This window comes from Neocloeon triangulifer, unplaced genomic scaffold (genome assembly GCF_031216515.1).
Source record: "Neocloeon triangulifer isolate White Clay Creek 2 clone unplaced genomic scaffold, ASM3121651v1 ptg000002l, whole genome shotgun sequence".
NCBI classification, from domain to species: domain Eukaryota; kingdom Metazoa; phylum Arthropoda; class Insecta; order Ephemeroptera; family Baetidae; genus Neocloeon; species Neocloeon triangulifer.
In genome coordinates, this window is record NW_026775545.1 from 4,561,843 (window position 1) to 4,574,053 (window position 12,211).

The window sequence follows — 12,211 nt, forward strand, 5'->3', positions numbered from 1 at the left end:
ATTTTTTCCGCTTCTCGATCCTAATAAAAATTAGAAGCAGGTTGATCCTTCCTTTTTAACGACGTGCTGGGTGGTTAAGAGTTTCTTCTTGTAATATGAATAATTATGGAACGCTGTCGCGCCTTCGCACTTACATATGTATGAATATGTTGATCAGACGCTTGCTGTAGCGCAAAAATAATGGACTCGCGGCTTCCTGCTCCAACTTCTCGATAAGCGATCAACTCGGCGCCAAAATAATGGGCCGTGCATAATCTAGGAACAGGTTTTCTGTAGCCCAAGAGCCCTTCAGAAAATATCAGTCAAAAAATTATTTCTCTTATTTTCGGTTTTTCTAACCGTCACTTTTATTACTTGTGCGCATGTTATATGAAAATTCACAGTGCGTATTAATTATGAGAGAGCTAGTTTTGCTCGTAGCCTTGAGCAGGTTCCAAAATAAATCTGTGAAAACGCGGCGCGAAAAATGATATAAGAAAAACCTGTTCACGATCGCGCGGCGCGAAGGAGCTCGTAGAGAGCGACAGTGCCGAGGCCACTTTAGTAATAATCGCGGGCGTGCACTTTGCATGTGCTAATCGCGCGATTCCATTCATTCACTGCCCGTCCCTGCCGAATTCAACTGGTGCTTGGTCCCGTGAGGAGATTTGCATGTTAGGCGACTCTAATATTAACAAAGACTCCAATTGGATTTAATTCGTCGAGTTTCTTACGCAACAAAAAGGTACGAACTGAATATATTGTTTTTATTTCCTTAGTAAATTTGTATTTTTCAAAATGATTATTTTCACAGCAAATTAAATTGAATCGGTTTCAAATATGTTTGTTTAGGAAAAAGATGAATAAATATTTAATTTAATTTACTTCAAATAATATTTTAACTGCGATGATCAATTTTGCAGGCTTTATTAATTCCTCGTTTTAAATGATTATTTTCAATTACAATTTATAAAGTTAATTCTGTACCAAACACACGCCCTTATCTACCAGATCAAAAGAAACTGCATGAAATAATCATAATTTGATTTAATTGTTCCTTTTTCTTTTCGGTGTTCCCTTAAATATTACTTAATTCCAGAACATGGATTTGGAAACGTGTAGTCCAGTAGTGTCGCACTTTAAGTGGCCGGACTACTTGGTTTGCTTCCTGATGCTCCTGGTATCGGCGGCAATTGGCGTCTATTACGGTTTCAAGAGAAAGGAGTCGTCGACCAACGAAATCCTGATGGGTGGTCGAAAGATGGCAACTTTTCCCATGGCAATGTCTTTACTTGCAAGGTGTGTTATTAAAAAGATTAAATTATTTTTTATTTATAACTATAAATTAAAAAATTGATAAATTTAGTTGCTTTCAAAGACTTGTGATATAAATCGCTCACTTAACGAAGAAAGCAGTTTTTTTTAAGGAAACATTTAATTTTTTAAAACTATATTTTTAATTGACAGTATATGATTTTTGTTGTCCTGCGCACAGCTTCATGTCTGCGATAACGCTGCTGGGCAACCCCGCCGAGATGTACAATTACGGCACACAGTTTGTCATGATTGGGGTGGCCTATTTCTTTGCCACGGCAATCGCTGCCTATTTATTCATGCCGGTGTTCCACCGACTCGGTCTCACTTCAGCCTACGAAGTAAGGAGCCCTAATTTACATAAAGCAGTCCTTACATGAATCAAATTAATTTCTATCTGTCACGTACGTACAGTACTTGGAGATGCGGTTCAGCAGGTCTGTCAGACTCTTTGGCTGCATCACGTTCGTCATTCATATGGTAATTTGCCGCAATTTTCAATTTTCCTAATGCCACTTACTAATGAATGGTCTACCAATAAAAATTTAACATGAATTATTATCTTTAAATTCAAAGCAATAATTAAATTGTCGGCTTCCAATTTATTTGACCGCTTATTATGGTGGATAATGAATTGAATTTAGTTTTTTCAAAGCGATTATTGATCAACAAAAATAGATTCTTGAAAAAAAAAAATTAAAATTAAAACACCTTTTAAAAATCCACGCTGAAGGGAGCAAGAGATAATGAAATTGTCTTTTGTTTAATTTGTGATAATGAGAATTTGTTTCAATTTTCAGGTATCTTACATGCCAATAGTTGTTTACGCACCAGCACTGGCACTAAATCAAGGTAAATGAATTGTTGAAATAATCTTTTTAATAAGAAACCAAACCATAAATTTATGGTAATTCAATTTAAATTTAAGATTAATGTGCAAAATTTAATTCCAAATCAAATCATAAATTTTCTGCAAATTAAAAGCCTTAAAGAGTCTAATAAATTTGTATATTGTTTGTCAAATTAACCAACGAATTTTTATAAGATTCAAACCTTATCACAAAATTTTCAAGCGGATTCATGTTGTATCCAAATGTTAACTATCTTTAATAATTATAAATATAGCATAAGTGATATGGAAACAAAATCTCTACTAAAAAACTTTCCAATGCTGATATATATTTATTTTGTATCTCTTCAAAATGCAGTGACCGGAATAGACACATTCGCAGCGGTAACGGTGATTTTCATCGTCTGCATTTTTTACACGTCCATCGTGAGTACCACTTTTCCTTTACATCCACTGGCAAGCGGCCAGACTGTTTCTTTGTTTTTTCCGCTCTCTCGGCGTAAAACGTACACGTTTTGCACATTTGCAGGGTGGAATCAAAGCTGTGATCTGGACCGACACATTTCAAGTGATGATGATGTTCGCTGGTATGGTTGCAGTCGTGATCAGGGGCAATTCCGACGTCGGCGGCTTCGGAGCCGTTTGGAGCGCAACGCAGCGATCCGGAAGGGCCGAGTTTTTTAAGTAACACATTTTATGAAATACAATTTTCGACGTAGAGAGAAAACCGTTTGTATGAATTTTGCCACCAAAATGCACGCGAGTTGGTTTTTAATGGAAGTATTTTGTTTGAAGTCTAGACTGGGACCCAAGAGCGAGGCAAACGTTGTGGAACATGGTAATCGGCGGCACTTTTCTTTGGAGCAGCACTTACTCGGCCAACCAAGCGCAAATTCAACGTTACCTCACTGTGCCGACTGAAAAGCAGGCCATCAAGTATGGAAAACTGATTTCAATTCAATAATTTGATATTCAAATTCTAAAACTCTGCTACATTAATTTATGAAAAGAAATTTTATAATTTTACTGAACCGAATTTTTCATTTTGAAAGATTTAAATCTGCCTTCTGATAACTGCAATTATCAATTTTTATCCCGATTTATCATTAATTTTCAGTTCAAAATTTAGGATTGTTTTTGTAAATAACAAAAAGAATAAACTTAATAAACAGATTTTGCGCAAATTATTATAACTGGAAATCACAATCAACCTGCCAAAACCGCTGTTTTTTAGGCAGTGAAATAAATAATTTATCATAGTTTTAAAAAAAACTCATGACTACGGATAACTTTTTTTGATTTCATAGAAAATATATTCCTTTCAAGAACTTCTAGTTTTTTGTGCATCTTAATCAGTATAAATTAATTTCCATTATTTTCTGTACATTACAAATTTGCATCGCAAAGCTGATTTAACTATATTTTTAATTTTTTTCTTCAGTTTCCATTAATTGGAAAATATTTTTTAAGAAGAGCACTAAAATTTGAATTTGAACTTTTTGAATTCTTACTAATTGGACTATAAAAAAGCAATTTTGGAATATGTCGGTTCCGGTCGTTTTTATCATTTTCAATCTCGGAAACGCGTTCTCTTGTCCATCGTGCCCTTCTCGTCAGGAGCAAGACAAACGTGCGCGCACTTGACTTCTTTTCCATTCACCGGGCAAACTCTCGACTTTTTTCTGTACATGTGCGCCCCATTTTTGTTTCAGCGCACTCTGGATTAATGGTGTTGGCCTAGTTGTCCTGTTGCTGGTTTGTTGCTGGGCGGGCCTCGTCATGTACGTCAAATACGCGGCCTGCGACCCTTTGGCTGCTGGGGTAGGTGAAGTGTTGCCTCTTTTTTCAGCAAAAAAAAAAGAGAGAAAAAAACAAGCCGGATACGAGCCCTTTGCACTCTCAAGCGCGAGGGCTGAAAATTTAATGCGAGGCCGCGGTGCAGAAAATAAAAATCAATTTTCCAACCGCACGACTGAAATTCGCACACATGCTCATTCAGAATTCTGTTTGTTATTTAGCTCGTAAAGGCCTCTGACCAACTGATGCCCTTGTTTGTCATGGACACGATGGCCGACTACCCCGGAGTGCCTGGTTTGTTTGTTGCTGGAATTTTCAGCGGCGCCCTCAGGTTAAAAAAATATTTCAGAATTTTATCCCTGATTTGAAATAATATTTTCTATTAAACTTGCAGCTCTGTTTCCACCGGTCTTTCGGCTCTTTCCGCGATCACTTTGAAAGATTTTATTGGCGGCTGCTTCGGAATTCAGATGGAGGACTCAAAAGCGGCCCGTTTGTCCAAATGGATAAGTGTTGCTTATGGAATGCTCAGTTTGGGGCTTGTTTTTGTCGTCGCGCAACTAGGTGCTGTATTGCAGGTAGAACCACATTGACGATAATGAGAGTTGAAAATCTTGCTTGATTGCAAAAATTCAACAAAAATAATCTAACCAGATTGTAAACAACAAATTTAGTGTAAAATTTAATTTCAATAGCAATTGTTTGGCTTCTATTTTTCTAAAAAAAAAGGAAGAAGCAAATCTCATTTCGATCACTTTTATAGGCAGCCCTGAGTGTTCACGGAATAGTCGGGGGCCCCATATTAGGCGTCTTTTCCTTGGGTGTCTTTGTACCTTGGGTTAATTCAAAGGTTTATACACTTTTTTATATGATTGCAAAAATATTAATTAATGATTTGTTATTTTGAAATATCCAGGGTGCATTTGCAGGTGCAATTACAGGCTTGCTTTTCATGTCATGGATGGGCGGCGGTGCCCAATACGTGACAGCGTTGGGACAAATGCAGTTCCCAATGAAAGAGACCTCGGTGACCGGATGCAATTGCACCATCGCCGACCACCTCCTGAGCAACCAAACCATCCCAGAGTATTGAAAAAACTTGAAACTAAACGAACTAATTTCTCAACTTTGCTCTTCTTTTCTCAGATATCCTGACGTTTTTCCGATATTTGCCGTGTCCTACATGTGGTACGCGATCATCGGGTGGCTAGTGACCGTTGTGGTGGCCATTGTTGTCAGCTTTGCCACCGGATTTTCCATTCCTAAGCACACAGACATCCACCTCCTGTCGCCGGTTTTCGTCCGACTGATGGACTCGCTCAGCCGCGAGTGGCAGACCTCGCTAGGCTGGCCCCACAAGGAGGAAAGAAATGCGGTGAATACTTGGAGAAAATATCAATTCAATTTGTTCTGAAAAGCCTTTTTCATTTCAGAGGAAGCAAACAGAAATGCAACTTCTCAACGCACAGTGAATAGAGAAATTCTCATTTTTTTTTTTTATAAAATTAATTATTAAATAATAAATTTTTAAAGTTAAGATGACCTTCTGGAGTTTTTAATTTTCACTGTAAAAAATTTATTTTTCAATTAATTAAAAATTCAATACTAGAATAACATATCTTAACTTGGATTTATTTTAAATCTGATGTAATTGATTTTTTATAGTATAATTCCTGATAGTGGTAAAAATTTGCAAGGTATATTTTGCTTAAATGTTCCAATGTTTGCTGAAATTGATTTGGTTTCATTATAAAAATACTTTTTATAATTTTTTAGTTAATCTGTTGATATAATCTAAAGACAGTGAAAATGAATGAGTAGAAGACGCTGTTGTGGTAAATAAAAGAAGAAATTTTTATGCCATACTATAAAACTCTAGAAATTCTTTTTTCCTTTTTCCATTGTTGTTCCACACTGATGCACTTTCTGCACATTCGGAGGGGTGCTGAGCATCGCCCGGAAAGAAATTTTATGTATAAAAATTGAAATTTTCCTGCTTTCACGCTTCGGCAAACCGAGTTTTTTTCCAGCACACTTAGCCTGTCATCGTGCGGTGGAATTTTTCGCGCGTTTCTGGTCGTATTATCTTGAAGGAGACACACACACCCGCTTTGTGAGGGATCCACGTGCGAAAAGAGAAAGATGAGCAGGTAGGGTGAGTACGTAGGCTTTTTGTCGAGCACAGATAACAGCCAGGTTGCATAACCCTCGACAACGGCTCGAGGGAGGTTTTATTGTTGTCGGCTGATGATGTAGTCTCTGAGGGGGCGAGAAAAACTTGAGGCCCGCTTTGATAATGAAACTCGCACCACCGGGCTTCGCACCAAAATTTCTTTGCGACGAGAGTGTGAGAAAGATGGAGGTGTCTGAAGCTTCTTTTTTACTTTCACTTTCGGGCCATTTTTATACACCGCAATTCATGAAAGATGAAAGAGAGAATTTTCAAAAGAAAAATAAAACAAAGACCCCTGTACAGTAAAAATTATGTCAAGAAGAAAATTAACAAGGAAACGGCGATGAGATGATTTTGAGACATATTTTTAGAATGATTGAATGCTTCTTTTTTTAAAATCAAGTATTTAATTGAATTTTCCTCCAACAAAAACTATTAAAAAACCTATTTGATGGAAAACTGACTTTCCCCAATCGAAAAAAAACTCCAGAATATTGTGAAATCAATTTTTTTGTTCAAATTGCGATTGTAAAATAAAAATAAATTATAGCGAAACATTTTGAATGATAATTTCTGTTCACCTTTCATATAGTAATTTTTATAAGCCATCTTTTGAGAATCATATTTCATGTCTTTTGCGTCATCTTCAAAACGGCAAAAATCAGAAAAAATTATTTGAATATTTAATTTATACCACAACTTTTACAATAAAAAGCAATTTTTGTGAGAGAAAATTGAATTGTGAAACAAAAAGGCTAGTAATTATTTATTTTAATTTTTAAGATTCTTCAAAAATATACGTGATTTTTTTGAATATTAATTGTTTATTTTAAACGTCTAGTGGTAAACAAACTTGAGAATAAGCACATTGCAAACCGCACGATCGTTCATCCAGTTTATCGTAAACGCCTGTTCGCGTCGGTAATAACAAATTGCCATAAAGTCGAAGCATTTTAATTGTCCCGTAAATCACCTTCCGATGGACACAGAGCGCTCGAGGCGCAGGCCCTGCCCGCAGCCAATCGGCGGCCGCGGCGACTCGCGGCTTCGTTTTCGCCGGCTCAGTCTGCGAGCCGAGGCCTGGAGGCGCGCACGGCCCTCCATCAGCCGCCCCCACTGCCCCCAGTTGGCACGTGCTCTGAACTCATGGCTCTGAAGCGGCTCTTCGGCACTGCCGAACTGCTCCTCGGGGGCGAAAAGTCGGTTCCGGCGGGGGACGTGCTGCCCCCGGAGGCGGCGGAATTTGTGCTCGGCGTGTACGTCGTTTGTGCCCAACAGTGCGAGGACTTTAATTTGGCACTGAAGGAATTCTTCGCGGCCAGGAAGGAGGAAAAATCGTCCCGATTTGAGGTGGTCGTGCTCTCGTTGGAAGAGGACGAGCAGCCCTTCGTGGACAGCGTCCGGGATTTACCATGGCCGGCACTGCCCAGAACAGCTTCGCACAATAAGGTTTGTCAAATGTTACAATATAATATTTAGCAAAGGCGAATTTCATATTAAATTTTATTTTCAATTTTATATTCAATAAGTAAAAAAATATAATTTATAATAATAAAAATAGTTATTAGAGTTTTACAAATAAAATTAATAAACAAAATAAATTATTTTGTACGTATTTTAATTAAATATTATTTAATTTATATTTTAAGCTTGATGAGTAATTTTATTAATAAATAATTTGTATATTAGTGTTTGTTGTTGTTTCATAATTGAAAAGAGTTGTAATAAATTTTTCAACGCCAATAAACATTATATAATTTAAAATAAATACTCTTTGCCTCCAAGTATCATCTTCCAACTCAATCTCATAAAACTCAGTAAATTAAATTGTATTGAATTTTTAAATATGATATGAATAACAAAGCATTTAAAATTTTAATATTAAATTAGACCAATGACCGTTTTCTTCGTCAGTTTAGGCCCAAAAAACAAAAAGCTCTTCTCTTTTGAAAACCCTGTTGCTTCTCGTTGATGAAAATTTCGCTTGTAGGGCTCAAGAATTCCGCAGAGCATTGTATTCACTCATTACTTTTGACGACCAGACGTTTCGCAAAAAGCACGCCAGCAAAAAAAAAACCATTTACTGGAAAGGAACATGAAAGAAAATAAAACAGCGGTCCGTCCTCCAGAGCAAGATAGTTAGCAACGAAAAAACAGGCACACATCCTCGATTATACAAATTTTTCTTTTCATCCTCTTGCGACCGAAGAGGAATTTTTCTCTCTTTACATTGTTCGCAAGCCAGCACAAAGCAGCAAACTGGATTTCAGCGAGTGTGTGTTTTTGTGCGAATTTCTTACGACCGCAGCAACAGGAAATTCTGGTCCTTCTTTAAAACTCAAGGCTCTGCCAATTCTTTATTCCTGTCACTCGCTGTCGACTAATTTATTTAATTTTTATAATATTGAAAAATGGGCTTGCGCGGCGAGTAATGAAATATGAAATTCACGGCTGAGTCGCCGCGAATTAAACTTGGCTCTGCGAGTCGTTCGGTTGTTTGTCGGTGCGCGGTGCATATTTCATGAGCTTGCTCGGCAGCTTGCGCCGTCCAATGATGTATACACATATAAATTTTTTATAGAGGCGAAATTGATCGTGGCACTCGAATTAAAATTCTCGGCGTCGACCGCAAAGCTGCAGGCGCGAGAAAAAGAAGGGCTTTTGAGCGCGGAGATTAAAGTATCATGGCGCGCTTTTAAATAGTTTTGCTCCGTCTGGAAAATCGATACTAGCTGTCTGAGAACTTCCGCCACGTTCTTAATTAAAAAATGTTCCCCTTGGGTAGGAAAAAAGTCAAGTTGTTGTGCGCAGAAATGAATATCTCTTGAGAAATACACAGAGATATTATTTTCTGTTTATGTTATTTTCGTTTGCTTTTCTGAATTTTTGCTAGTTATTGACGTCTGAAAATAACAAAATTGAATGTTTTTATTTCATCAAATTTCATTTCTACTGAAATGATTATAATATACTCTGTTTTCACTAGAAATTTTATTGTTGCGATCCGTTGAGACGGAAAAAATTAACAAAGAAGTTATAAATTAATTATTTGTGGGATTATTTACAATTATATCGACTCCACTTTCATTTAGAAAACAACGCAAAAATTAAAACTTAATTTCGTCAACGGTAGGGTTGGATTAGGGAAAGAGAAAGAAGATATATTATTAATTTGTTTAAATTCATTGTTTAAATAATTAAATAAAAAGATCGACAAGCATCTGTTCAAAAGTTGCAGAATTCAAACAGACCCAATTTAAAATGGTTTTAATTTGGAGAAAAATCGCGCACAAATGGTTGATGTGATTATTTTCTACAAATTGTCAAATTAGCAATAATTTGATAGAATGATCATTAAATGTACTTAAGACATCAAAGTGCTGCTGAGGAAAACACATTTTATAGTCTTTTCGGCTTTCAGATACAAATAGCATTTCATTTTATATTAGGTCCTTTTTTCCTCGCCTCTCCTGGAACAAGATGTTAAATGTGGGCACTTTGGCAAAAGTAATTACTCGCGTCTGGGCGGCGAAATCGTAAAAAATTACGGTTGGGCGCGGCGAAAGTGGAAAAATTTAGGTGCTAAAAGCATTCCTGCGATGACGTAAGATCCATTATTCGCGCGCGTTGCGATGAGCGCCTCCCGTGATATGGATATGTGTAGAGGCACGCGCAAAAGTCACCCACCGGTGCTCTCATTATTCGTGAGTGCCGGCGAGGCAGCAAAAATGAAAGTGCCCCGTTCGAAAGCCGAGACAAAGGGGTGCAAGCAGATTTCCGAGTAAAGCAATCTCCGAAATGCTCCCGTTTCAAAATAAAAAGCAACGTGGAAACGTCCCGTTTTTGTACAAATTTGAATTTGGGTCGACCATAATGATAATTCAAATGACTTAAAAATTTATAGGAAAAATAATTTCTTTTTAACGTACTAACGTAGATTGCTAAAGAATATATTTTCCTATATCGCACTATTAATTTTAAGGCTCTTTTCTGAAACAGTCTGGAATTTGGACAAAGAAAATATATAGCAACAATAAAAATAACTAAAATATGACAAGTAAATGGAATAAACGAAAAAATCCACTGTTTTGTGAATTTTTAGATGAATTTTTGATTACTTCGGATAATTTAATAATTGTAATCAGCGCCTGGATTTTTCCATTAAATTTGAAAAAAAAAATGAATAAGAAGCTTAATTACAGAATATATAAGGGAGCGTTTTAAATACCATGTAATTAGCAGCTAAGTAAGCAAATTAACAACAAACACGTATTCTTTCACCTTCCACTCACAGCAGACAAAAAATAATTAAAATTACTCGGTATATAATTAAAACCCGCTGGGAGCGAGATAAGAGACTGCTCTGCTGCTATTTTTTCCCAGCGGAAGAGCGAGCACAATCAAGAAATAATTATCACGTCTTAATTTAATTAATTTACTGAGATGGAAAAACAGGGGACTCTTTGTTTGAAAAGAGCGCAATCAAAACGCAAGCCGCAATTTCAGCTCTCGGGCTCGATTCGGTTGAATTGCACGTCACAAGGCAGTCGTCTGTTGGTTCGCTGTTGCCTCTGCTCGCGAGTGGATGGATGCCCTTGTTTAAACCTATCTGCCGTGTGCACATGGTTTCGGCTTTATCAAAATAAACAAGCTCGGCTCGGTCTCACCGCACGCCAAGCGGCTCAATCTAATAATTTCTTCCAACACACACACGGCGATATTATTTATTTGTGTGCTGTGTGTTTCATTCATCCTGTCGCTGGTTAAACAAAACGCCGAATCGATTTTTTTTCCGGTTAGCTCGTAAATCTTGGTGGATTTCGGTCGGTCTCGCTGTCTAACAGAGGAATTCGGCTTGTTTCGCTTCCTTAAATTGAATTTCCAGACCAGTGAACTGTGCATTTGAATAAAGAGATGAGACATTTTAGTAGAAAAAGTTTTGTATTCCAAATAGATTGAAAATTGGATTTCTTTCATTGTTTTCCTTAAAAATATTTCTCATTGTGCATGATTTGCTTGGTTCTTAATTTGATGATACAAATTTAATTAAAAATTATTGACCTGTCTTCAAATCCTTTCGTAAAATTTACCTACAAGCTCAAAACATTTGTTGAAGTGTTTCATTTGCAGAAAAAAATTACCGAAATAATATATGATTATAATATTTTGTTGTAAATACATTTAAAATATTAGTTTCATGCAATATTCAACATTGCTTTATCTTGAATGTTAACATATGAGTTCAATCTCATGAAAAATTATGAAAAATTGATTCTATTATTTTGTTCAATTTCCACATCCCCCCCCCCCTTGAACCTTTCCAGGCAAATTTATAATATAACGTATTCTATTCAAAGCAAATTCAAATCGACCCAATTTTGTAAACAAAGCGCCTTGCTTTTATTCAGCAACATTAGAACCCTTGACGAAATTTCCATAAAGTGCACATTTCCTCCTCAACTTCACCCTCAAAATTAATCCAATAAAGCACTCTCGAACAACGACAGAGGAAATTAAGGAGACTGCGGAAAATTCCCCCTGCCATTTCATACCAAGATAATAAGATCGGGCGCAAAACTTTTGGCAAAACTTTCTCCGCTCTTGCCTGCCTCGCAAAAAAATGAGATTGGGTCTGATTTGCTGTAGTAGCGAGTTGTAAAAGATTGTACCTGCTTTTCCGCGTGGAAGTTGCAGCCAACGAGAGAGAGCAGATTTCTTTTTATTGCCGGAAATATTGACCGTTTCGAAAAAATGCGACTTTCCACCCTCGACCCGGCCGTGTCGCCGAATGAGAATTTCACCCTCACCATCTCTGCTAAATCTCTGAGCTGCGGAATAAAGATACGACACGAGCCAATTTTTTTTTTGTATCGAATTTCCATAAAGACAATATGAAGCGACTGCTGCATGAAATTGCCTCCGACGAGGAATTTTCCGTATGTTTTAAACAAACTATGGCGCTTTTATAAAAAAGATGAAGATAAAAACTGTGTTTTTCATTATATTTTATAGTTCTAGTTGAAATGATTCCAAGAAATTTGTGAAGGAAGAAAAAGTAAAATATTTAAATTTGACGAAGTTGCCAATATACAAGATTT

General features: G+C 36.8%; 2 protein-coding genes across 2 annotated transcripts in view; both read left to right on the forward strand.

Annotated features, from left to right (window-relative positions):
• The first annotated feature begins 530 nt into the window (after positions 1–530).
• LOC132204995 (sodium-coupled monocarboxylate transporter 1-like) lies at positions 531–6,477 on the forward strand. Its single transcript, XM_059633792.1, has 15 exons — positions 531–724; positions 1,079–1,278; positions 1,475–1,634; positions 1,708–1,773; positions 2,094–2,145; positions 2,502–2,569; positions 2,673–2,827; positions 2,939–3,079; positions 3,856–3,964; positions 4,162–4,271; positions 4,335–4,518; positions 4,704–4,790; positions 4,857–5,026; positions 5,087–5,315; positions 5,374–6,477. Exons 2-15 carry the CDS (start codon positions 1,082–1,084, stop codon positions 5,410–5,412), a joined length of 1,767 nt encoding a protein of 588 aa, XP_059489775.1. The 5' UTR covers positions 531–724; positions 1,079–1,081; the 3' UTR covers positions 5,413–6,477.
• Positions 6,478–7,173: 696 nt separating this feature from the next.
• Positions 7,174–12,211, forward strand: part of LOC132205413 (nucleoredoxin-like) — a 30,166-nt gene continuing 25,128 nt past the window's right edge. Inside the window, exon 1 of the mRNA XM_059634454.1 lies at positions 7,174–7,562. Coding sequence (XP_059490437.1) covers positions 7,260–7,562 — 303 coding nt within the window. The 5' untranslated portion in view covers positions 7,174–7,259. The remainder of the gene's footprint in view (positions 7,563–12,211) is intronic.